This window comes from Ptychodera flava, chromosome 10 (assembly GCF_041260155.1).
Source record: "Ptychodera flava strain L36383 chromosome 10, AS_Pfla_20210202, whole genome shotgun sequence".
In the NCBI taxonomy this organism is placed as follows: Eukaryota; Metazoa; Hemichordata; class Enteropneusta; family Ptychoderidae; genus Ptychodera; species Ptychodera flava.
In genome coordinates, this window is record NC_091937.1 from 36324197 (window position 1) to 36351735 (window position 27539).

At 37.2% G+C, this 27539-nt stretch overlaps 2 protein-coding genes across 6 annotated transcripts in view; both read left to right on the top strand.

Moving 5' to 3' along the window:
- Window positions 1-27539, top strand: part of LOC139142671 (protein disulfide-isomerase 1-like) — a 272131-nt gene that overhangs the window by 239547 nt on the left and 5045 nt on the right. Inside the window, exons 1-3 of one of the 5 annotated variants that reach the window (XM_070712726.1) lie at window positions 18769-18972; window positions 26056-26363; window positions 27279-27300. In XM_070712726.1, coding sequence (XP_070568827.1) covers window positions 26295-26363; window positions 27279-27300 — 91 coding nt within the window. In that variant the 5' untranslated portion in view covers window positions 18769-18972; window positions 26056-26294. Of the gene's footprint in view, window positions 1-18754; window positions 18973-19625; window positions 19661-26055; window positions 26364-27278; window positions 27301-27539 lie in introns of those variants that run through there. The other 4 variants (XM_070712725.1, XM_070712727.1, XM_070712728.1 and 1 more) reach the window with 4 other exon arrangements.
- On the top strand, window positions 9625-17510 carry LOC139142660 (uncharacterized). Its single transcript, XM_070712709.1, has 4 exons — window positions 9625-9874; window positions 10562-10586; window positions 15556-15798; window positions 16460-17510. The coding sequence occupies exons 1-4, from the start codon at window positions 9794-9796 to the stop codon at window positions 16738-16740; spliced, it is 630 nt and encodes a 209-aa protein (XP_070568810.1). The 5' UTR covers window positions 9625-9793; the 3' UTR covers window positions 16741-17510.

A 27539-nucleotide genomic window follows, 5' to 3' on the forward strand; every position in this document is an offset into this window, starting at 1 on the left:
GTTATCACTTTCTAAATAGCCTTCTAAGTTTAGAAATTAGCTGAAGTTTAGAAAGTTAAGAAAGTCGGGCCTTAGGTTGAAAATTTTTTTCCAAGGATATATCGCATAAAAACGATAATTATCACTTTCTAAATAGCGTTCTAAGTTTAGAAATTAGCTGAAGTTTAGAAAGTCGGGGCTTAGGTTGAAATTTTTTCCCAAGGATATATCGGATAAAAACGATAATTATCACTTTCTAAATAGCCTTCTTAGTTTAGAAATTAGCTGACGTTTAGAAAGTTTAGAAAGTTGGGCCTTAGGTTGAAAATTTTTTTCCAAGGATATATCGGATAAAAACGATAATTATCACTTTCTAAATAGCGTTCTAAGTTTAGAAATTAGCTGAAGTTTAGCTGAAGTTTAGAAAGTCGGGCCTTAGGTTGAAAATTTTTTTCCAAGGATATATCGGATAAAAACGATAATTATCACTTTCTAAATAGCGTTCTAAGTTTAGAAATTAGCTGAAGTTAAGCTGAAGTTAGAAAGTCGGGCCTTAGGTTGAAATTTTTTTCCAAGGATATATCGGATAAAAACGATAATTATCACTTTCTAAATAGCGTTCTAAGTTTAGAAATTAGCTGTAGTTTAGAAAGTCGGGCCTTAGGTTGAAATTTTTTCAAAGGATATATCGGATAAAAACGATATTATCACTTTCTAAATAGCGTTCTAAGTTTAGAAATTAGCTGAAGTTTAGAAGGTTTAGAAAGTCGGGCCTTGTGTTAAAAATTTTTTTCCAAGGATATATCGGATAAAAACGATAATTATCACTTTCTAAATAGCGTTCTAAGTTTAGAAATTAGCTGAAGTTTAGAAAGTTTAGAAAGTCGGGCCTTAGGTTGAAAATTTTTTTCCAAGGATATATCGGATAAAAACGATAATTATCACTTTCTAAATAGCGTTCTAAGTTTAGAAATTAGCTGAAGTTTAGCTGAAGTTTAGAAAGTCGGGGCTTAGGTTGAAAATATTTTTCCAGGGATATATCGGATAAAAAACGATAATTATCACTTTCTAAATAGCGTTCTAAGTTTAGAAAATAGCTGTAGTTTAGAAAGTCGGGCTAGGTTGAATTTTTCCCAAGGATATATCGGACAAAAACGATAATTATCACTTTCTAAATAGCGTTCTAGTTTAGAAATTAGCTGAAGTTTAGCTGAAGTTTAGAAAGTCGGGCCTAAGGTTGAAAATTTTTTTCCAAGGATATATCGGATAAAAACGATAATTATCACTTTCTAAATAGCGTTCTAAGTTTAGAAATTAGCTGTAGTTTAGAAAGTCGGGCCTTAGGTTGAAATTTTTTCCTAAGGATATATCGGATAAAAACGATAATTATCACTTTCTAAATAGCGTTCTAAGTTTAGAAATTAGCTGAAGTTTAGAAAGTTTAGAAAGTCGGGCCTTAGGTTGAAAATTTTTTTCCAAGGATATATCGGATAAAAACGATAATTATCACTTTCTAAATAGCGTTCTAAGTTTAGAAATTAGCTGAAGTTTAGAAAGTTAAAAAGTCGGGCCTTAGGTTAAAATTTTTTTTCCAAGGATATATCGGATAAAAACGATAATTATCACTTTCTAAATAGCCTTCTAAGTTTAGAAATTAGCTGAAGTTTAGCTGAAGTTTAGAAAGTCGGGCCTTAGGTTGAAAATTTTTTTCCAGGGATATATCGGATAAAAACGATAATTATCACTTTCTAAATAGCGTTCTAAGTTTAGAAAATAGCTGTAGTTTAGAAAGTCGGGGCTAAGGTTGAATTTTTTCCCAAGGATATTTTGGACAAAAACGATAATTATCACTTTCTAAATAGCGTTCTAAGTTTAGAAATTAGCTGAAGTTTAGCTGAAGTTTAGAAAGTCGGGCCTTAGGTTAAAAATTTTTTTCCAAGGATATATCGGATAAAAACGATAATTATCACTTTCTAAATAGCGTTCTAAGTTTAGAAATTAGCTGAAGTTTAGCTGAAGTTTAGAAAGTCGGGCCTTAGGTTGAAAATTTTTTTCCAAGGATATATCGGATAAAAACGATAATTATCACTTTCTAAATAGCGTTCTAAGTTTAGAAATTAGCTGAAGTTTAGCTGAAGTTTAGAAAGTCGGGCCTTAGGTTGAAAATTTTTTTCCAGGATATATCGGATAAAAACGATAATTATCACTTTCTAAATAGCGTTCTATGTTTAGAAATTAGCTGAAGTTTAGCTGAAGTTTAGAAAGTCGGGCCTTAGGTTGAAAATTTTTTTCCAAGGATATATCGGATAAAAACGATAATTATCATTTTCTAAATAGCGTTCTAAGTTTAGAAAATAGCTGTAGTTTAGAAAGTCGGGCTTGGAGTTGAAAAAGTTTTTTCCAAGGATATATCGGATAAAAAACGATAATTATCACTTTCTAAATAGCGTTCTAAGTTTAAAATATAGCTGTAGTTTAGAAAGTCGGGGCTTAGGTTGAAATTTTTTTCCGAGGATATATCGGATAAAAACGATAATTATCACTTTCTAAATAGCGTTCTAAGTTTAGAAATTAGCTGAAGTTTAGAAAGTTTAGAAAGTCGGGCCTTAGGTTGAAATTTTTTCCCGAGGATATATCGGATAAAAACGATAATTATCACTTTCTAAATAGCCTTCTAAGTTTAGAAATTAGCTGAAGTTTAGCTGAAGTTCAGAAAGTCTGGCCTTAGGTTGAAAATTTTTTTCCAAGGATATATCGGATAAAAACGATAATTATCACTTTCTAAATAGCGTTCTAAGTTTAGAAAATAGCTGTAGTTTAGAAAGTCGGGGCTTAGGTTGAAATTTTTTTCCAAGGATATATCGGAACAAAACGATAATTATCACTTTCTAAATAGCGTTCTAAGTTTAGAAATTAGCTGAAGTTTAGCTGAAGTTTAGAAAGTCGGGCCTTAGGTTGAAAATTTTTTCCAAGGATATATCGGATAAAAACGATAATTATCACTTTCTAAATAGCGTTCTAAGTTTAGAAATTAGCTGAAGTTTAGCTGAAGTTTAGAAAGTCGGGCCTTAGGTTTAAAATTTTTTTCCAAGGATATATCGGATAAAAACGATAATTATCACTTTCTAAATAGCGTTCCAAGTTTAGAAATTAGCTGAAGTTTAGCTGAAGTTTAGAAAGTCGGGCCTTAGGTTGAAAATTTTTTTCCAAGGATATCTCGGATAAAAACGATAATTATCACTTTCTAAATAGCGTTCTAAGTTTAGAAAATAGCTGTAGTTTAGAAAGTCGGGCTTGGAGTTGAAAAAGTTTTTTCCAATGATATATCGGATAAAAACGATAATTATCACTTTCTAAATAGCCTTCTAAGTTTAGAATATAGCTGTAGTTTAGAAAGTCGGGCTTAGGTTGAAATTTTTTTCCAAGGATATATCGGATAAAAACGATAATTATCACTTTCTAAATAGCGTTCTAAGTTTAGAAATTAGCTGAAGTTTAGAAAGTCGGGCCTTAGGTTGAAATTTTTTCCAAGGATATATCGGATAAAAACGATAGTTATCACTTTCTAAATAGCCTTCTAAGTTTAGAAATTAGCTGAAGTTTAGAAAGGTAAGAAAGTCGGGCCTTAGGTTGAAAATTTTTTTCCAAGGATATATCGGATAAAAACGATAATTATCACTTTCTAAATAGCGTTCTAAGTTTAGAAATTAGCTGTAGTTTAGAAAGTCGGGCCTTAGGTTGAAATTTTTTTCCAAAGATATATAGGATAAAAACGATAATTATCACTTTCTAAATAGCCTTCTAAGTTTAGAAATTAGCTGAAATTTAGAAAGTTAAGAAAGTCGGGCCTTAGGTTGAAAATTTTTTTCCAAGGATATATCGGATAAAAACGATAATTATCACTTTCTAAATAGCGTTCTAAGTTTAGAAATTAGCTGAAGTTTAGAAAGTTAAGAAAGTCGGGCCTTAGGTTAAAAAACTTTTTCCAAGGACATATCGGATAAAAACGATAATTATCACTTTCTAAATAGCCTTCTAAGTTTAGAAATTAGCTGAAGTTTAGCTGAAGTTTAGAAAGTCGGGCCTTAGGTTGAAATATTTTTTCCAGGGATATATCGGATAAAAACGATAATTATCACTTTCTAAATAGCGTTCTAAGTTTAGAAAATAGCTGTAGTTTAGAAAGTCGGGGCTAAGGTTGAATTTTTTCCCAAGGATATATCGGATAAAAACGATAATTATCACTTTCTAAATAGCGTTCTAAGTTTAGAAATTAGCTGAAGTTTAGCTGAAGTTTAGAAAGTCGGGCCTTAGGTTGAAAATTTTTTTCCAAGGATATATCGGATAAAAACGATAATTATCACTTTCTAAATAGTGTTCTAAGTTTAGAAATTAGCTGAAGTTTAGCTGAAGTTTAGAAAGTCGGGCCTTAGGTTGAAATTTTTTTTCCAGGATATATCGGATAAAAACGATAATTATCACTTTCTAAATAGCGTTCTATGTTTAGAAAATTAGCTGAAGTTTAGCTGAAGTTTAGAAAGTCGGGCCTTAGGTTGAAATTTTTTTCCAAGGATATATCGGATAAAAACGATAATTATCACTTTCTAAATAGCGTTCTAAGTTTAGAAATTAGCTGTAGTTTAGAAAGTCGGGCTTCGAGTGAAAAAAGTTTTTCCAAGGATATATCGGATAAAAACGATAATTATCACTTTCTAAATAGCGTTCTAAGTTTAAAAATTAGCTGTAGTTTAGAAAGTCGGGCTTAGGTTGAAAAATTTTCCCAAGGATATATCGGATAAAAACGATAATTATCACTTTCTAAATAGCGTTCTAAGTTTAGAAATTAGCTGAAGTTTAGAAAGTTTAGAAAGTCGGGCCTTAGGTTGAAATTTTTTCCCGAGGATATATCGGATAAAAACGATAATTATCACTTTCTAAATAGCCTTCTAAGTTTAGAAATTAGCTGAAGTTTAGCTGAAGTTTAGAAAGTCGGGGCTTAGGTTGAAAATTTTTTTCCAAGGATATATCGGATAGAAACGATAATTATCACTTTCTAAATAGCGTTCTAAGTTTAGAAAATAGCTGTAGTTTAGAAAGTCGGGTTTAGGTTGAAATTTTTTCCAAGGATATATCGGATAAAAACGATAATTATCACTTTCTAAATAGCGTTCTAAGTTTAGAAATTAGCTGTAGTTTAGAAAGTTGAACTTTACGTTGAGAAACAACTCACCGGATATGTCGGATAAAAACGTTGGTACAGCATTTCTATTGTAATGTTTTCCCAGTGTTTCAAGGGAAAATGTGTGAGTTTGTAGGAGTAGTCTTGTAGAACCAGGAAAATACTATTAGTTTCCCCAAGAAGTAAGTTTTAAAATCCAAAGCTCAAATATGACTTGGCCAATAGACCCCGAGAGAGCATACTTCCTATAAAATTGACCATTGCGTTTGGCAAGAAGTTGAATGTTACGAAGTAGAGAAATGTGACAGTGAGTCGGCATAAAACACAATTTGTGAAGAGAAATTGTAATATTTGTTTTGTCCGTCAAAAACAAAGTCTGTCAAATAACCACCCGGCTAGACTACGTGTTATGAAAAATAAACCAGATATTTGACGTGGAGACGAATGTACATAAAAGTAACCATACTTCCACAGTTCAAATGACCAAGGTGTGTTGAGATTATCTTGATCCGTCCATTTGTGCAGCAGATTAAGTAATGGTGCAAATTAATGCTAAGGGCCTTATTAAACGTGTTGCCCCTGTGGTTGCCAAGGTATATTGAGATTTGTCCACAACGATCGCGTCCATTTGTGCTGATTAATGCAAATTTATGCTAATGTGTTATCAAATGTGTTGCCGGCCAGGCCGCCATCTTCCAGTTGCGTGCTCACAGTAAAAGATTGAATCATTCAGAAAATGGGGCCTGAAGTGAAAACAATTTTTCCTTGATATATCGGATAAAAACGATAATTATCGCTTTCTAAATAGCGTTCTAAGTTTAGAAAATAGCTGTAGTTTAGAGAGTCGGGTTGGAGTGGAAAAAGTTTTCAAGGATATATCGGATAAAAACGATAATTATCGCTTTCTAAATAGCGTTCTAAGTTTAGAAATTAGCTGTAGTTTAGAAAGTCGGAGTCAGTGGAAAAAAATTTCCAAGGATATATCGGATAAAACGTTGGTACACCATTTCTGTTGTCATCTGTATATTCCCTAGTGTTTCAAGGGGAAAAGTGTGAGCTTGTAGGAGCAGTCTTGTAGAACCTGGAAAATACTATCAGTTTTCCCCAGAAGCAAGTTCTAAAAGCCAAAGCTGAAATGTGACTTGTCCAATAGACCGACGAGATATTACCTCCAAATTAATGCATTGGCCCTATCAAAAGTGTTGCCGGCCAGGCTGCCATCTCCAGGCTGCGTGCTCACAGTGAAATGTGGAGTGCGTGAGATGAAGTCCCGCAAACTTTTCCAAGAATATGTCGGAAAAAAGGCTGATACAACGTTTCTGTTGTCATCTGTATATTCCCAAGTGTTTTTATTAAAGTAAAAAGTGTGAGTATGTAGGAGTTTTCTTGCAGAACCTGGAAAATACTATCAGTTTCCCTCAGAAGTAAGTTTTAAAATCCAAAGCTCAAATGAGCTTGTCCATTAAACCAAAAATGGAACAATACTACCACAGTTCTAATGACCAAGGTGTGTTCAATTACGATCGCGCGCGTCAATTTGTGCTTCAAGTTAATGTTAATGAGGCATTGATAAGGCTATTAGCATTAATTTGCACCACAATGGACACGATTGTCGTGGAACTATCTGACCCTCTTCTTGTCTGTGTCTGAACACACCTTGGTCATGCGAATTGTGGCAGTATGGTTATTTACATTCGTCTTCACGTCACACATCTGGTTTATTTGTCATTAACACTAGCGGTGGCTATTTGACAGTCTTTGTTTTTGACGGTCAAAGAATAAACATTCACAATTTTTCGTCATCGCTCACTCAGAGCCACATTTCTCTACTTCATGACATTCAATTCTTGCCCGTTGCAATGGTCAATTCAATAAGGGGTGCTTTTCTCGCGGGTTTATGGAAAAAAAATCACATTTGAGCTTTGATTTGCCGCTTGGCAAAACTGATACAGTATTTTCCTGATTCTATCCGACATATCCTCGAACAAATTTTTTTCACCCAAGGCCCGACTTTCTAAACTTCAGCTAATTTCTAAACTTAGAACGCTATTTAGAAAGTTATAATTATCGTTTTTTATCCGATATATCCTCGAACAAATTTTTCACCCAAGGCCCGACTTTCTAAACTTCAGCTAATTTCTAAACTTAGAACGCTATTTAGAAAGTGATAATTATCGTTTTTATCCGATATATCCTTGAAGAATTTTTTCACCCAAGGCCCGACTTTCTAAACTTCAGCTAATTTCTAAACTTAGAACGCTATTTAGAAAGTGATAATTATCGTTTTTATCCGATATATCCTCGAACAAATTTTTTCACCCAAGGCCCGACTTTCTAAACTTCAGCTAATTTCTAAACTTAGAACGCTATTTAGAAAGTGATAATTATCGTTTTTATCCGATATATCCTTGGAAGAAATTTTTCACCCAAGGCCCGACTTTCTAAACTTCAGCTAATTTCTAAACTTAGAACGCTATTTAGAAAGTGATAATTATCGTTTTTATCCGATATATCCTTGGAAAAAATTTCAACCTAAGGCCCGACTTTCTAAACTTCAGCTAATTTCTAAACTTAGAACGCTATTTAGAAAGTGATAATTATCGTTTTTATCCGATATATCCTCGAACAAATTTTTTCACCCAAGGCCCGACTTTCTAAACTTCAGCTAATTTCTAAACTTAGAACGCTATTTAGAAAGTGATAATTATCGTTTTTATCCGATATATCCTTGGAAGAAATTTTTCACCCAAGGCCCGACTTTCTAAACTTCAGCTAATTTCTAAACTTAGAACGCTATTTAGAAAGTGATAATTATCGTTTTTATCCGATATATCCTCGAACAAATTTTTTCACCCAAGGCCCGACTTCTAAACTTCAGCTAATTTCTAAACTTAGAACGCTATTTAGAAAGTGATAATTATCGTTTTTATCCGATATATCCTTGGAAAAATGTTTTCACCCGAGGCCCGACTTTCTAAACTTCAGCTAATTTCTAAACTTAGAACGCTATTTAGAAAGTGATAATTATCGTTTTTATCCGATATATCCTTGGAAAAAATTTCAACCTAAGGCCCGACTTTCTAAACTTCAGCTAATTTCTAAACTTAGAACGCTATTTAGAAAGTGAAAAATTATCGTTTTTATCCGATATATCCTCGAACAAATTTTTTCACCCAAGGCCCGACTTTCTAAACTTCAGCTAATTTCTAAACTTAGAACGCTATTTAGAAAGTGATAATTATCGTTTTTATCCGATATATCCTCGAACAAATTTTTTCACCCAAGGCCCGACTTTCTAAACTTCAGCTAATTTCTAAACTTAGAACGCTATTTAGAAAGTGATAATTATCGTTTTTATCCGATATATCCTTGGAAAAATGTTTTCACCCGAGGCCCGACTTTCTAAACTTCAGCTAATTTCTAAATTTAGAACGCTATTTAGAAAGCGATAATTATCGTTTCTTGCTAAACTTTCTAAGTTTAGATTTAGATTTAGACAATTCTAATTTAGCTTTCTAAACTTCCAGCTAAACTTTCTAAAAACGATAAAAACACAATTCCGCACCTTAATGGGTTAGTAAATATTTGAGTGGGTTGACGCGATGATTGTGTTCTGTTTTCATGTGAAATGCGTCAGTGGGGTGTACGCTACATAGGGGAGCTCCACCCGAAGTCACACGAATCCGGCAGAAACTAACTCACTACTGCGCAGACTCAAACAAAACGCGGTCGATCGCTACGAAATCCTGACCTGAGCTGCCAAATTTCAAATAGCTTTGTATGAAATAGAAAAGACATAAGAGAAACTATTGCAAATAGTTTTCTTTTTTAAAATTCACTCGACTTGAACAAAGTCCAGAACCTCAATTCATATACTGTTAAAGGAATATACGTAACAATACGATCATTAACTAAAAATGTAAACACAATGTAAACACATAAAAATAACATATTGTCAAGACAAGTATTTTCGCACTAATATCATCCCTTATCAGTCTACCTGGCGTGACAGAGACACGGGTTTATGGTATGTTGGTAGCTCCATGTTTGCATGAGACAAGGACGGCCCAAATAATACATTTTTAGATAAAAAAGTGGCACTGAATGAATATTCAGAATGACCCTTTACCTTTCTCGACGAAAAATATTTGAGAATAGCGAAATTCTAAGAGTCCTTTGCCGTGTTTTATCGTGGACGTATAGACCCGTACGTCCATGTTTTGATAAACGATCGTGAACCCACGTAGGACTGAGAGACTGAACAGAAATGCCGTTAATCATTGTTAAGAATAACGTCAGATAAAATCTTAAGAAATATTAAATTAATGGCTAAGCCACTCTTCGCCCTGTAATCTGTTTTCGAAAATTTACCAAAAAGTGCTTTGTTTTTTAATCGGCGGCTGTTGATTGGACAATTTTCACATTTGCATCAATTATGTAATGGCAAAGGAAAGCAATGCCATTGTCCAGATCTAAATTCTTCATTCCCAGCTATATTTCTTTCAAGTAAGGTGAGATCTTTTCAGCAGTCAAGCGTGTTTGTACAAAAAAGTTGAAAGTTAGCAATTCGGCAGCACTCACGTAACTGACTCGTCTCTTGAAGACTACACTGACGAAGTTCATTCACCAAGACCGATGATCAAGATGAAAACACAAATTTGTGTCTTCGCGATAGTGCAGGGAATATGTGCCGCTGTCGCCTTCAAACACTTTCCGGTAAGTCTCCTTTTCTGTATCATGACATGGATTTAGTAGCGACAATAAATGTCTGTACTCATAGAGGTAGAAAAGGAAGCTTGTACCTCCATGCTGAACCAAACACCAAATGCACACGGCAATATTTTTTAGATCCATGGGACTTTTACAGCGTTCAAAGCAGCAAATCGTAGAGCGGAAAAAGGATCTATCGTTTTAAAACAAAAGGCGCCGTAAATTTAAATGAAAAGATAGATTTCTGTACATACTCGTGTTTTCAGGAAATGTATATAAATGGAAAAATAGTTTCTCCGCACATCCATGTTTTCAGTAAATGTAAATTGGGCCATAGCTAGATGCTTCCACCACCAAGGCACATGGGGGATAACTTAATAGGGGTATCTACAAGTTAATTTCAAGAAATTGTGCCTGCTTTGATTTTAAATACAAATATACCATTAAGGCAAAATCAAAATTTCCAGGGATTTAAAGCTGTTCGTATATACTCTTACGTTATAATTTCAAAATGCCCCTCCGCTCGATTGCTATCAAGATTACAAATCTCCCCTATGCCTTATTCTGACCAAAACCCCCCTTACGCCTGTACAACCCTCTCCCCTACCCAGTCCTTCATGTAGATAGCTTTGTTGCCTACCAAGTCCAGTTTCGATCTAAAATAAAAAAAATGTTTTTAATTTTCCATCACAGGTAAAAGATATCAAGACGGCAGACAGTAAGTAATTCATACTTAAGTTTGAATACAGACACGCAGTTGTCTATCTAGTGCGCATGTGCTGGCTCTAGGATTTAAAACATACCGTATATTCACTTGGTTTCATTAATTGCATATTTCAAATATATGTAAGACCGGCCACCGTTGCTTGGCATTTCTCCATCCTCTTTTCCATCTGGCTGGCCATCGCGTTTACCCCTCGATCTACGCGGCTTGCCATCGCGTTTACCCCTCGATCTACGCGGCTTGCCATCGCGTTTACCCCAAGATCTGCGCGGCTGGTCGAGTGGGCTGGTCATCGCGTTTACCCCACGATCTACGCGGCTGGCCATCGCGTTTACCCCACGATCTACGGAGCAGCCTAACTGTCTGCTGAAGCTTATTTCTTCAGTTTACTCTGTTTTGATATTTATACCCGCAGACATGGAGCAAGTCTAAATATAAGGCCAATTCTATTCACTGTTACAACATATAAACTTTTATACGACGAATTCCTCTGAAAGTCGATTTGTGTGGAAAACATACGAGTGAAATGCTTGTGAGTTTAGGGAGACAAGTTGTGCGGAAAACAGTAATCTTATATTGAAAATGTGAATCTGTGCGGCACTAATATGTCTTTCAAAAATGTGTTTTGCAAATTTACCATGAAATTTAGTCTACAAGTAGGATATTATTTCAAAGAAAATTCTTCAAAATGAAAGAAAATGCCCACGTATGATTGTCTAGGCTTGCGTCGCAGGACGAAGCCTGGCCATGGCCTCAGCAAATTACGTCAAGACGTAGTCTAGGACCTTCAACCAAAACCGATGAAAGGTACTAGATTTGTAAGGGTAAGCTTAATTGGCGAAGCAAACATCAGATAACTATTTTCAAAATAGCCTGGCATTTATATCATTGAAACCACTTCAAACGAAAGTTTAGCAAATCACGTCATTGCAATGGGGACGCCCTCGTTCCTCGTGACCGAATTGCAGTTAAGCTTAGATTTGGTTCAAGTCGGTGAATTTTCAAAAAATAAAATAATTCGCAACAGTGTCTCTCTTCTTTCACACAAACCTTTTTGAAATTCGGCAACCCAGGTCAGGTTTTCTTATCGATCGAACGTGTTACCTTTGAGTCTGCGCATTAGTGAGTTAGTTTCTGTGATTCGGGGTTAAACTCCCCTGTATCGCGTTCACTCCACTCAGGTGAAACTCTCTATTTCGCGTTCATCCCACAACACTTATCGCGGTCACCTCACTCACACGTTTCTTATGAAAACAGAGCACAAATCATCGCGATCATCCCACTCACACGGTCACAAATCACAGACTTTATTAACTCTACATTATAGTTTACCTGTGTCATTTTATCAAAAATTATTAATGAATAACATTTTACATTAAGGTAGTATGCACCTCGAAAGCAAAGACTCAAACTTTCGCCCAAACTTGCCTGAAGCCATATTTCATTCTCAAAGTCAAGAATGAAAGTGGGGTGTCACCGTGCGCTAGAGAAACAAATTTACCTATATTTGAAATTCAAAATGGCCGCCGTCCCTGTGTTAACTGAATGGAAATTTTCAAAAAAAAACTCAGACGGTGAAAGTTTTTCTTACTCAAAGAACTTTTAATGAACCCCACAAGAGGTAGATCAGTAAAGGATTGAAAAAGTTTGAGAGTCTGAATTTCTGTCCTTGAGGCGCATTCTACCCTCTTCTGGCTCAACATGCATGGCTTGCTGCACCCGTCTCCATAGTAACAGTATCTGTTTCGATCAAAACTGATAGATGCACAGATCCTTGCAAAGTGCTTGCCGCTTGTAAGAGATGATACCACGTGGCATGGATGGAAAATATATATGGTATCTATATATAGTATCCATATCATTCTTTGTCTCTAACAACATGCGTAAAGTAATTCCACAGTCGAGAGAAGGGAGGGCAACATAGAGATAATGCTATCAGGTACTAATCTATAGAGTCAACAAGAGAAATTAAACTATAATCTACACTTAGCTTACAAAAAGTTATCGTTCGTCATTTTAATACGGAGGTCTTACAGTCGATCAGCCTATAAGTAATTTACTGACTACCTATGCGATAGGGTTTCAGTAGGCGATGTGAGGAACATCGCTTGCATTGTGGAAGACACAAAATTAATGTCTTTCCAGGATTCGTCGTAAAACTAACTGTTGTTGGATAAATGTGAAACAAAAATTTATGGTGTGAAAAAGTCAAACAAATTTATTTCTTTGAGTAGAGGGTGGGTTCAGTGGATTCTGGAGCTGCTGGATTTTACGGTATTTGAAAACGGTACCATCTTTTTAAGACCGAACTTTAAAGAATCATTTCGTATCGATGTACATTTTGCAAGATTTAATGAAATATTTACAAGCAATTTATGTTTCATTGTATCGCCAGACTATTAAAACTAATCTGTTAAATGAATCAATACATGGTCATTTGCGTTCAATGTATCAGAGATTGGAGGATGTACAAAACTACATCGAAGAATGAGAGTTTCATAGAAACGTGGTCAGTGCCAATCCAATCAGTGCATATTAAGATTGAAGGTCAAATTACAATGTAAGGGGTAATATCATTGTGGCCAATACTACGACGTATATTAGATTAGATTTAGTGTGATATTAACTTAATCTTTCATAACGACCTTCAGTGGTGTAAAGTGATTTTTTTCTCGATTACGAATCTCAGGCTATTTTGAGCATGAGTCCGTAATGCTTGAGTCTCTTATTTTTGATTCTCCAGTTATTGGCTTATCCACGGAGGCAAGCCACAAAAACGGGGAATGTACCACATGAGGGGGGGGGAGGGGGGAGGGGTTCAAAAGTCGTAGCAACTGTAAGGGTACTCGATGGGACTGCGTCACCCTCCAAGATGGGGGTTCTACGGTGACACTAAAAATTGGGTCGTGTACGGATGTTCCACAACTCCAACATTATTTTTTACGCAAATGAAGCCCGAGACCGGCGTTTTTGCGCACTGTCTTCTTTCACTGAACTTTGCGTCTTGTCCGTCTTGCACTGACGGTACTTACTGCTGTGCCTTGTTTCCAGTTGGACCCAACTTTATCAAATTTGATCCGTCGAAGACCCATACAGTAACATACCGAGTATTTTATGACAGAATTTCACAGGAACTTCAGGTAAAAAGCAACTGTGAGAGATTGACAGAGAGTAAACACAAGAAACGGAATAAATAATCTGTGAAGTTCAGAAAGAATTTTTAATTATTCCCTAATATGATGAACTTGGGCAAAAGGGTGGAGAGAGCATCTCCAACTTATCTTATAAACATTTTGAACAACCGTATGAGCACACTGAAAATGCTTCTTCAAAAGCGCCTGCGCAGGTCATCATTGCAAAGCAACACGTAAGACTAATGTGGCAGGGTTAGAATATTAGCGAACGGTGAGAAAATGAGATAAACGGAAAAAACACCAAACTTCGAATGCGCCGTGTAGGCCGACGCGTTATCGCTTCGATTCTGGATAATTAGTTAATCATCAAGTGACGGGCGTCAGAGGATACCCACAAAATGATCCAGTTTGCCCAGTTTCTTTCATCATGGTAAAAATTAACAAAATAAATACTCTGTATTTTATATATAGTTTCTCAGAGCCAACCGTTTGGGTCTATGATAAACACTATTGCCCGCCTTTTACCAGTGCCAATATAAAGCTGTATGCATGATAAACACCTCAGTTTATCTGACCAGTTTGATTGCGTAATTCGCCAAAACAAGCAAGGTAGTAATTACTAGATAGCCATCTTATCAGTTCTCTGCTAATACTCTGTGTTTACATGTGTCTTTCTGACGTTATTCATCTTTATGTCAAACACACTTCTGTACTTTCCAGTCAACACCTTGACGATGCAGATAGATTGCCATCTTTTCAGTTCCCTGTAATTCTTTCTGACGTGATTCATATCTAACCAATCAAAGTCAAACACACTTCTATACTTTCCGGCCGAAACAGGCTATATAGAGTCAACACCACCCGACCTACACTTGTGAAGTGGCTACTGGGCAAAATATATAGTGTTGATATATATGAGATTTGCATCGGGATATACTTTTTAAAACTTTTGCAAATTTGCAAACGCAAAACGTCACTTAAAAGGAGCTCAATATCAGTTAAGTCAAAATAATGAAATTTGTATAGCGGGGAGCCTCTTTCTAAACCAAGGCCACTTTACAATAACAGAGAAAGATTTGATAAAGTCGTGATATTTGACCCCAGAAACTGTTTTGCAAAATTCAAACCCCCTGACTTAAACCGAGCCCCTCCCCGTAAAAAAATACGGCGGTTACAAAGTGTCCTGTGCGAAAGACATTTCAACATGCAATTTTGCCTCCCTCCCTTAAAAAACGCCGACCAGCTTGTAGGAAGAAAAGAGCGCAATGTCGCGACGAAACGCAAGATGTAGACGATTCACTTGTGTGACCATTAAACATTCAATCATGTTAGAGATCGAGTATGCAACTTCATTGTTCTTCATACTTTACATTGAAAGATATCATTGATATATTTAGAGCACTTCTCTCTTGTTTGTAATGAGTTTACATGACGTTTTGTAGGGCGAGGAACCAAACTACATGTACACAGAACTATGATACATATTTCAATAAAAACACGAGTTCCCACAATCTCCTTATTTTCTTATCTGATTGTCTTTTTAAAATTTGAAATTTAAAGCTTCATATGTTTTGAAAAACAGAGACGTTATCTTGACCACGACGTAATTGAATGAAATGATCAGGTAAGAATTGAAAGCTTCTGACAATGGCGGAGAGGGCGAATTTCTGCTATTGACAATGAGAGATATTAAACTGGAAAATTCTTTCTCTCTGTGAATGATTTTGCACCCGTGCGGGGATCGTTACGGGGCTATACTGTGCTCTACTTTCCCTACTCATGCTACTGTAGAAGTTTCTCATGTCTCACACTCTTTTTGTTGTTTTCAGACAATTTCGCCAAGCTTGACTTCTTCGACAACTTCGAGGATATAGTTGAAAAAGTGGAGGTACATACTTTTGGCGCCTTCGTCAATTCTGTACCCAAATCACTCGTCTTCTACGGTACTCCCTGGTGTAAGAAGTGCAAAACACTCCTCAAGACCTATATCAAAGTGCAGGAAGGCCTTTTTCTGGTCGGGAACGAGGATGTGAAGTTGGGCATCATGAACTGCGACACATGGAGAAACAGATGTAAGGGACAAACCACTATATCTTGAGAAGGGGTAATAAAATAGAATAATCTGCGACTGAAGATGCTTCGACAAAAATTGTGCCTACATTGTTTTTGCTTAAACATCACTAGACGTGAAAGTAGGAGACGTAAAAGATAAATGTACCAAGACACTTTTATTGCCCCTCCCCCTCTACCTTTGAATGGGGGTTTACTTAGGGTATCCATCGAAAGGAGGGTCGAAATGGCATATTAATCTCTTTTTATCGCCTCATCTGAAACTTGTATTCTCAACTCCAGGAGTAATTTGTCCTAGGTTTTGAAACTAGCTTGCACAATCGTAAATTTACGGTGTGTTTGTTCTGTACATTGACCCATAGACGTACTGTCTATGATTAACCAGTTTATTTTACTTCTCCTGTAAGAATGCTGCAACTGACACCAAACAGAGTTACTTAGCATGATAAACATGTGCTTTAATGACGCTCGATGCCATGACAACAGTGTGGCAGCTTGCCATGCTTTCAAATTCCGTATCGAAGACAAAGCCACGATGTGTAAAATAATGCATAGTCCTATTACATGTAAAATAAATTCACCTCTGTCTTTATCTGAGTAAGTACCCATGAGATTCTCACAAAGCATATTTTATTAATATAAGCATATATTAATTATTTTCAGGGACTTGCATTGAGCAGGGCGCCCTCCAACGATACCCTATAATTTACATGTACGATGAGGGTGTCGACGTAGGGGTTGACGTTACAGCACAATTCGTCGATGTTGCCACAGCCTTTAGCTTTCTGACACAAAAGCGAGGAATCCAGAAGTCTGGTAAAGAAGAGGCAGAGATTGTTTCATCGGGTTGGGCAGAAGAAGAGACAGAGGTTGTTTCATCTGGTGAGGCAGCAGAACAGGCAGAGACTTATTCATCGGGTTGGGCAGAAGAAAAATTGTTTTAGAGTAACGTGTAACTTGCGTGTTGTTGCACTCAACCAAAACACGAAGCAGTTCTTTTGATCAGAAAACGCCCTCATTCTATAGATATTCATAAATGATATGATCTAATAAATTTTAGTATGAGGGGAATAGTTTGCGCTGAAGGTGAAGGTGACGTGATACATATTTTGATAGAAAATCTGAGATATAAGTCAAACCTTTAATACTTTATGAAACTAAATATGTCTCACTCATTTAAAATGATAATATATCTAGAAAAAACCCCGACGATTTGATTGTTTGGCATAATACAGTTCCCATTCTCTAATGGAAGGATTTTAAAAACAATTGACATTCAAAAAGGTGATTAAAATGATGACAAGCGAAGGGGAAATGACTCAAATTCAAATTCAAAATGTAAGAACTTTGTTGCACTACAAATTTTCGGTTTGTTTATACGGCATTTAAAGAACATAATGTGAAGATTTCACAAAATTTAACCTTGCGAAAGGAACTTAAACTTTTTTGAAATGTTAAAAAAGGATTTTAAAAAGCCAGAAACCGGGTGTTTTACATAAATTTGCACACATTTTAATTTTCTTTATCGCCAAACTCACGACTGTTTGCCATGCTTAAAGGTCAACCAAGCCAACATTTTAATCTTGGATAAACAAATCATTGAAAATTGCATAATCTTTGCAAGAAAGTGATTTCAAGTAAAATACTCTGTGTTATGTGCGACGCCATCTTTATTCTCATGTATGGAATTAAACACTGCTTGATATTCAGAAAATGTGTGTTCAATGTGTGTTTAGTGTGTGTTTACCATTGCACATAGCGACCCGCTCATTCCAGTTACTGCTCTTTATAATTTTGTTGAGTCATGTAACGTGAACTGCCACGGGAAAAAATGGCACGTGTACTTTGGTTAGATATAGAGCAATGTGTTTTCATGTTTCTCTTATTTACTTGAATTTGAATCATGGTGGATTAGACGGGAAATGAGCTAAATTCAAACTCGTGCGCGTGTTATACTTCAGTTTGTTTATGAGGAACAACGAATATTCTCTCTCTCTCTCTCTCTCTCTCCTCTCTCTCTCTCTCTCTCTCTCTCTCTCTCTCTCTCTCTCTCTTGTGATTATCTTATTTGGTAAATCCGTTGCATTAGGGCGCTGACATGGCATCTTTAAAGAATAAGAATGTACAAATTTGTTTCATCCTCAACGATTTTACGGATTGGACAGAACCATAGACAATGTCGCTCTACTGTCTGTGGCAGACCTTACGCGCCTGTTCCCATGGTAATTACACGGTTCGGTCACTTGCCTGGAGTACAATTAGTTTTTGGATGTTGAACTTCATTCCGACATCTTTTTCAGATGCTATTCTCCTAACGTCTATCAAGAACAGGTTCTAATATTACATGAGCATCATTGTGTTCATCAAATGCGATATAAAACTCGACTTGATAATGTTCGATTGTGAAATCATCCGTTTTTGTAAGAGAATAAATTACACTCAATTAATTGTAAAACTGAGACGGCAGTAGGCTTTGTTTAGTTCAGAGTTAGCCTAATGTTTCACATATTTTCTCTTCTGTAGACATAAATAAGAGCAGAGTCGGATTAGATATAGGAATTGGGATCTCGTCCAGCCTTTGCTTAAATACAAATGATCCATCCCGCATTATGCAGGGATTAGGTTGCAAATTGTGCGTTCCAAGAGAGTTGCTGGTTGTTCTGATCAGTTTTAACTTTATTAGGGGCAGCAACCAGCCGAATTTGAGAAAATGTAACAACGAGTGTTTGGAAATGTAGATATACTGCTCTAAATTTAGAGTTTAGATGGGAAGCCTTTTTGCATTTGGTCTCCCGTTATGGTTTGAAATCTCCTCCGTCGGAGAGTGTACCCCCACTCCAAATAACCCCCCCAAAAAACTCTCTCTTCCTCTTCCTACACTTAAAAAGTCCCCATTTTACTCATTTCCACAACAAAGGCTTTCCTCTGTCCACTCTCCGCCACCCACTTTTACTTTAATCGTCGGCGATTCCATCATGAAAGCAATCGCCCGGCTTTCTGCTCAGGCCTTGCGAGGACTTTATTTTCATAAACAGCTTTTTATAGCTGCCCCTTTGCTGTGTCATTGAGTCACCAGGGGAGCACAACGTGTCGTCGCCCACTTCTCCAAACGTAAGTCACTAAGCTGGAACTCAAAACCGCGATACCGACACTCATGCCTGAAGCTACAATAAGCTGTAAGTCCTGTAACAAATTTCAACTATATTCCAGTGCTTCTAGAAGTATGATATTTTATTTCTGCCAAACGTTCTTTTCACTACACTGAGGTGATATACCTGTCATATCGCCCCCGATACACAATACTTCAACAACCACAAAACCAGGATAATTTTCTAAGGACATAATTTCGGAGTCGCCAGCATTATAAGCGTTTCACAGCAAGAAGCAAATGTACACAGTCAATGACAATTGTAATTAGTCAATATAATTCCCAGCGAGAAATATGCTTAGTGGCTGACGAGATAACAGCGGAATTGATAGTCTCGTATCTAGGCATTTTCGTAGATCAGTGTTGACAAGCATACGCTATCAGTACAAGTCATATTAATAGATTACCCATCATAGACCTGAACCGACAACAGACATGTTACGACATTATCTCTTCACATTCAAACATGACATTTACGTATCAAAATGAAAGTCAAACTTGACCTTTAAGGTAGAATGCGCCCCCGGGGACTGATATTCGGACTCCCAAACTTTCACAACTCCTTTCTACCGCTTGTGGGGTTTATTTTAAAGCTCTTGGTGTAAAAAAACCTTTTCACCGTCTTAGTTTTTCGAAAATAGAAAATTTTATTTTTCTCTATAGAGTGAACACGGGGGTGGCTGCCATTTTGAATTTCAGATATCAGTAAATCCTAGGTAATTTGTTTCTCTTGTACCAACATTTTCATGTCGATTTTCATGACTTTGAAAGAGGAAAGTTGAAATATTCATCGAGGAAGTCTTTCACTTTCCAGTGAAAGAATCTTTCAGTGAGTGAATCTTTCACTTTCAGGTATACTAACTTAATTGTAATATATTTAAACTTCACATTCTACGCGTCATGTATGTATATACACCAGAACACGGTCCCTCCAGAACTGTGAATAAAGTGGGATTCCTATGTTAGCAGCCTATCTGAACACATCATGTCGAGCGACAAGAGTGGCTTAGCGATAGCGCTCGAGTGGCAATGCTATTGCCAGTGTCTGTATGTCTCAGTGTCTTTGCGGATCTTTGTGTCACTCATAATTTCACCAAATTCCACATATACCTTTGCAGGGTATCATTACAGGTCCTATGAACAGCCAGCCGTCATCAATGGTTGCTGGAAAAGTCGATAATCTTCTTTTTAATGAGCGATAAATAGGGTGCCCGTAGACTGACAAGATGACAGCCTCATTGGTAATTTCGTATCTATGCATTTCCGGGGATCCATGGTGATTCTTTTCGTAAACAGCAAGCATACGCTATCAGTACAAACAGTATCAGTATTATTGTTAAAGGTTGAATTAACAAGAAAGTTATGCTAGTCAGAACAAAATTGAATGTTGACAGCATTATGTTCCAATATCGTTTTCGTTTTAAAGTCTTGACACTGAAATTGCAAACAAGAGATTAAAGGTACATCTCATCTTTACTAAACACAAGCATTATGCTTTGAATATTACCTGTAAATTTACTACCTTTGCTTTCATTATTCATCCGCTTTTCAGTTTACCTTCGTTTTTGAAACGAAAGTAAAATTTATTCACAAATAACGACTTTGTCACTAGTTATACACGTCTACCATCAAAATAAAGCGTCACACACATAAGTAAAGGAAAAGATAGAAAAGAAATGTACAAAAATGTTTATAAAAACAAATGTAAAATTAACATAATGCCAATACTGCCATTACATCATGAAAATTTAAAATAGGTTCAAAGTGCATGGATTACAGTCGAGTCTAACAAGATTCATAGAGTCAACATGGTTCATCATCTTACGAAAGATCTGTATACGTAAAGTCTTTATTAATGAAGACAAGCAGTATTTCAGTTACATCATTTTTAATCTCCTTTACACAGTGGCTCATTACGTAGCTTTGCTGGAAATATCTAATCTTGAAGTAATCAACATGGTCTTTCTATTATGTTTTGTACGATTTGTTTGTTTTGCAGTGGTGTCATGCAGATGTATTGATTTTTAAACTTAAATTATCTGTTGCATCATGTCAGTTTCTGGCTCCATGCAATCTCCGTATAGAGATTGTAGCGCCATGGAAAATTATAACCTAGCTGGGGAGTCTCAGCAGTAGCCACACTAATCTCTGCCACAGGCGACGGTTTTCACCAACTTTTTGGGTATTGCGCGTTTTCCATGATATACATTTTCTGTCTTTTTTATATATAATACTTCGAACCAAAAAAAATTAGATAAATGAATAGTACACTAGTTTCAATATCGATCCTCGTTTCCGTGAACACTTGCAAAACATAGACCTTGCTCTGGGTTACAGGGATGTAAATTGATGATTCAACATGTATGCCCCAACGGCTGTCAGCTTTGCAGACGCGATTACCAAAGTTTTAGCGTATTATTTATTAGTTTTATTAGTGTATTAATGTATTATTGTTACGGAAAGTGCGATCACTAGCTGGATTGCTCCTATCCGTTTGCTATTTCCGCCACGTTTATTTAGCCAGTTGGGAGCGCGCAGGACTGAAAGAAGTCCGAGTTTGGAATATTTAAATTTGCCTGTAGCAGACATTGGTGGCGGTGCGCGGTCAACGACTCGGAGACCCTCTGCGCTGCTGCCCCACTGCGCTTCAATCTCTGTGTGGAGATTGAGCTCCATGGTTACATTTTATTCATTCTATGAAGGCGCGACATAGGCTTTTTCTTTATTATCGGATAATATCGTCTAAAATGTCCAAGTTAGAGAGTTCCAGGAACATGAAACCAAAGTAATCTAACATGGATATATTATCGACATTATCCGATAAAACTGCGTTTTTAGCATTTTCCACCCATCCGCTTCTAAGGGACTGGTCAGTTTCTTCAGCCGGGGGGGGGCGGTGGATTCATGGGGGGGGTCACCCTGTTTTTTGACTTTGGTGATAGGGGGGTCACCATGTTTTTGAAATGCCCAATAGGGGGGTCAGTGTGTTTTTGAATTTTGACACAGGCTCATCATTGCCTAAAATGCTAGTGTCAGCCACAAATTTCATCATTCAGTTGTATTTTTCGGCGCGCCCTTCGGGCGCGTAACTTTAATAATCAGTCATATTTTTCAGCACGCCCAACTTTAACATATCAAGCATACATACATCAGAGATATCTGTATGTTCAATATTTTTCAGCGTGCTCTTCAAGCTCATTACTTTAATATATCATACATCTTTCAGCATGCCCTTCAGGTGCATGACTTTAATATACAAGGCATATATATCAGAGATATCAGATGTTTTATTTTTTGGCGCGCCGTTCGGGCCCCATACTTTCAGAGATATCTTGATGTTTGCTAAGTGAAAGTGTACCATTATGAAATCTGCATTTCATATGAAAAGGATGACAAATTCCTGATACTTTTCTGTTCTCTCTGTGAGAATTCAGTATGAGAAAGCAACATGCACAAATATTTCACAATATATATTTGATACAGTGACTTATTTTAGAGATAGAAAAATGACATGATATCTTTCCTTCTCATTGATGCAATTATTTTCCTTTGTTTCATAGGTTTTCTGTAGAAAGATGCTTTTTATGAACAAAATAACAGTTAAAAAAGGCAGTTTTTGTCATTATTAGCTGTGCTTTTATGGTTTCAATGTTACACAAGAAAAGGTCCTCTCAGACACTGTACACATCAGATTTGGCTAAAAAAGCTCTCTATGGCTCCTCAGTAGATTTAATTGGATGGTTGGCAAGTCTTAACACCCATCAAAGTTTTTGATTCACTGCTTTTTCCTCTTTGATATTAATGATTGACATCCATTTCTGTACAACAGTTCAGGACATCTGGTTAAGCAGAGAAAATGTGAAATACATTCACAGCTCATTCAAAATACAGCTCATTCAAAATGTACTGTATTTAAACTTTAAGATTGACACTTTGAAATTCCTATCTTACAACTGACATGTCAACAATTTCACTAAAACATAGAATGACTATTTAAAATATAAATATATGTAAAATGTAAAATATAATATATATATATATATATATATATATATATATATATATATATATATATATATATAATTTATGTCCATCTTTTGTTTTACCTTTGTCGCGCCCGGGGGGGGGGTCACCCTGTTTTAGAAATTTGGAATAGGGGGTCACCCTGTTTTCAAAATTTGGAATAGGGGGGGGTCAGCCACTTTTTGACGTCGGCAAAAAATAATCCACCGGCCCCCCAGGCCGAAGAAACTGACCAGTCCCTAATATTAGACTCTAACTTAGGTGTTAGACGATATTATCGATTTTATCCGATATTTCCGATAAAACAGCATTCCGGGCATCAGCCCTTTCCCCTCTCGTCTAATATTAGACTCTAACTTAGATGTTATTGTTAGACTATATGATCGATTTCATCCTATAATACCCGATAAAACAGCATGTTGGACATCAGCCGCTTCCCCACTCGTCTAATATGAGATTCTAACTTCGAGAACTTAGATAATATTATCCGATAATGCCTAAAGTGCCAATGTCGCGGTATCCCCTATTCACTGAGTTTATCATCCACGGTCCCTCCACAAACGTGTATCATCCACGGTCCCTCCACAACCGTGTATCATCCACTGTCCCTCCACAACCGTGTATCATCCACTTTCCCTCCACAACCGTGTATCATCCACTGTCCCTCCACAACCGTGTATCATCCACGGTCCCTCCACAACCGTGTATTATCATCCAATGTCCCTCCACAACCGTGTATCATCCACGGTCCCTCCACAACCGTGTATCATCCACGTCCCTGCACAACCGTGTATCATCCACGGTCCCTCCACAACCGTGTATCATCCACGGTCCCTCCACAACCGTGTATCATCCGCTGTCCCTCCACAACCATGTATCATCCACGTTCACTCCACAACCGTGTATCCCCCACTTTCCCTCCACAACCGTGTATCATCCACGGTCCCTCCACAACCGTGTATCATCAACGGTCCCTCCACAACCGTGTATCATCCACGGTCCCTCCACAACCGTGTATCATCCACTGTCCCTCCACAACCGTGTATCATCCACGGTCCCTCCACAACCGTGTATCATCCACGGTCCCTCCACAACCATGTATCATCCACGTTCACTCCACAACCGTGTATCACCCACTTTCCCTCCACAACCGTGTATCATCCACGGTCCCTCCACAACCGTGTATCATCCACGGTCCCTCCACAACCGTGTATCATCCACGGTCCCTCCACAACCGTGTATCATCCACGGTCCCTCCACAACCATGTATCATCCAAGTTCACTCCACAACCGTGTATCACCCACTTTCCCTCCACAACCGTGTATCATCCACGGTCCCTCCACAACCATGTATCATCCAAGTTCACTCCACAACCGTGTATCACCCACTTTCCCTCCACAACCGTGTATCATCCACTGTCCCTCCACAACCGTGTATCATCCACGGTCCCTCCACAACCGTGTATCATCCACTGTCCCTCCACAACCGTGTATCATCCACTGTCCCTCCACAACCGTGTATCATCCACTGTCCCTCCACAACCGTGTATCATCCCCTGTCCCGCCACAACCGTGTATCATCCACGGTCCCTCCACAACCATGTATCATCCACGTTCCCTCCACAACCGTGTATCATCCACGGTCCCTCCACAATCGTGTATCATCCTCGGTCCCTCCACAACCGTGTATCATTCGCCTCTGTCGAACAATCATCATTATCTTCATCTTCTGATAACACTTGATATGGTTTGAATGTTGGTGTCTTTCCAAAGTCTCTGTTTCTCGTCGTGTCTTTGAACAATTCTTGATATGGTGGTTTCAGCAACGTCATTTCTGTCTGTTCATAACGTTATATAATTTGAGCTTACCTTCTTCCCTATTTTGGAAAGGATGACTTGATTACAACAAAGTGGGAAATAAAACAAATCTACACAACCGTGAATTTATCTTGCAAACGAACAATATTACAAAGCAACTTGTCTGAAAAAATTAGTGATTTCGCTAGAAAGAAGAGATAGAAAAGTATCAATAAAATTATATCATCGTATGAAAGCTTTCAAGACTCATCCTCCTCCTGCTTCAAGTCTTACAAGGCTTGGAATTTCACTGTTTCCAGACCCGACCCAAAGATTTGCAAAACCTTGTCCGAAAAATTAATTCCTATAAACCCTTCTACAGATTCAGTGCGGTTAATTAAACTCCCTGCCTATGAACATTTAGATTTATTCTTGTTCAGCTTCGCAACTGTTGCTCTTTCATATTTATTGAACTTTTGAAAGACTGTTAATTAAAGACTTCCTACATTTATCGAGTACGAATATAAAGTTGTGTCATCAGCATAATTCTTAATTTGATCAGTCATGTTTGTCTGACAGAATAAAATCTGCTATGCCGTCATCGTTTCCAATGTTTTCGGCTAGTACTTCTGCTTTTTTCTTTCAGGAATAATTAACTTTGCTGAGCGCCCTAAATGGTCACTTTAAGTACAAATCTATCCTTCCATATAAATAATTATTTACAAAATGGCGTACGACCGGGGCGGTTGCGGGTGTGGGGAGGGCGCAGTTTGATGTTCGCATTACGGAAAACGTCAAGTATATGGCTGATTATTATGAACAAATGATCTCGTTTAGACTTGGTGAAGTCGGTGAATTTTTAAGAACTAACATCATTTGTAATTGTTTCTTTTGTATCTCTCCTATTTCATACGAACCTATTTGGAAGTTGGCAGCCCACTGAGCCCAGGCCAGGTTTTCTCAGCGATTGAACGCGCTACCTTTGAGTCTGCGCAGTCCAGTGCATGAGTTAGCTTCTGCCGGAAGTGATTCCGGGAGAAACTCCCTTGTATAGCGTTCACCCCAATCACAAAAGAGAACAGAACACCAATCATTGTGTTCGCCCAACTCAAACATTCACAAATCACAGATTTGAATAAAGTATAGGTCTCTTTTTGTGTTTGTTTTTAACTTGTTGCACAACGGATTTGCGTATTCATATTTGATTACAATAATACAGTCTCATTTCTCCTCTTTTATTCTTCACATCAAATTTTGATGTATTACTTCTTGTGGGAAACAAACTTTGCAGAAAGTTCATGTACAGCCGCTATCAGAGATCTTCAAGTTCAAGATGGCCCACACCCTCAGCATCCATTACCAATAGCAATCAAGTAAACAGGTGCACTTTCTCATCGACAGGGTAACACGAAAAAATAACTACAGAGATCTTAGGGTTGTCAAATTCGCTGACTACGCTCACGGAGAAAAGCTCCCGTACTAACAACGCAGACTCGTCTACTGATCGTTACTGTACGTGTGCGGACCACGATGAAAGTATCAATGCTTGCCGTAGTGATGGTGTCCGTGTACTGGATAACGTCTGCTACAGCGTTACCGGTAAGAGAGAATTCTTCCGTGTCAAACTTATCAAAATTAATACAGTTGCCATGGTAATTTCGTAATTCATCATCCCATACTAGCTACGTTCATCTCAATCATTTAAACATAATGCACGCAATTCAACTGAAGGTATGTGTAACATCACAGGGAACTCTGACTGAATAACGGTGAAGAAGTAAATGAAAAATAGAAGTCAAATTTAGAAAAAACGGTCAAAAAAGAAAAACAAGTAAACAAAAACAAGTGAATAAGCAAACAGAAAACGACTGACGGATCAGTCGTGAGACTAAAAACGATCAAAAAAGAACGATAGAGAAAATAAACAAAAAACCAAGTAAACAAAACACAAGTAAACAAACAAACAAACAAACAAATAAACAAATAAACAAACGACTGACTGATCAATTGTGAGACTTCCATGTAACAGAGTAGATTCACCTTCCTACGGGCACGTTGCTCCCTCCCTCTATGTAGAGATAAGCACCTTTCAGTCAGAGTTCCCTGCCGTCGAGGTCTCACAAAATCGCAATTAGCTGACCTCAAATGCCGGATATGAAAGTTTTACATGCAATTTCCAGCGGAAATTAATACTCATTCGATATTTTTCTGTTGTATGAGAGAATGTTTGATTGCAAAGTGAACAAATGGTGGCAAAAATTAACAGTAGTATTTTTTTATTGACGTGTCCTGTCAGTGACATTACCGAACGATTAGGAAAGCCAAGTGCTCCTGCAAGGAAAGTAAAAATGAAGAGAATAGACAACTTAGAAAGTGTATCCTCAATATCACCATGATCATGGCCACAGAGAATCTGATATTCACGAACTACTGCTTAAATAAAATGGAGAACTGACTGAACCTATAGTATAATTGTAAACTTCAATGTAACTAGACTTTTTTATTTACTTTCAGTTGAAAGAAACTGAAAATGGACGTGAGTATAGACTCGCATTCTTCTGATGTTTTTAGCGCACATTTGTTATACATGTTTTTGCAAGCATGATGTTGACTCGTTTACAAATGGGCGTGTGCTCGGAGCATATGGGTTCGTGTTCTTGTACGAAGGGGCGCATTTTGGGAAAATTGAATTTCATATGCATGTCTTTGTCTTCATTTTGGGCTGTGTGTGCTCATCTCAATTCAATTTATTTAAGGTAGTATGCGCCTCGAAAA

Excerpts from the sequence above, each read along its gene's own strand:
- LOC139142660 (XM_070712709.1), top strand. The coding sequence starts at position 9,794 with ATGATCAAGATGAAAACACAAATTTGTGTCTTCGCGATAGTGCAGGGA. Across the intron at positions 10,587-15,555 it reads AGATATCAAGACGGCAGACA|ACAATTTCGCCAAGCTTGAC; the intron begins GTAAGTAATTCA and ends TGTTGTTTTCAG. Across the intron at positions 15,799-16,459 it reads CGACACATGGAGAAACAGAT|GGACTTGCATTGAGCAGGGC; the intron begins GTAAGGGACAAA and ends AATTATTTTCAG.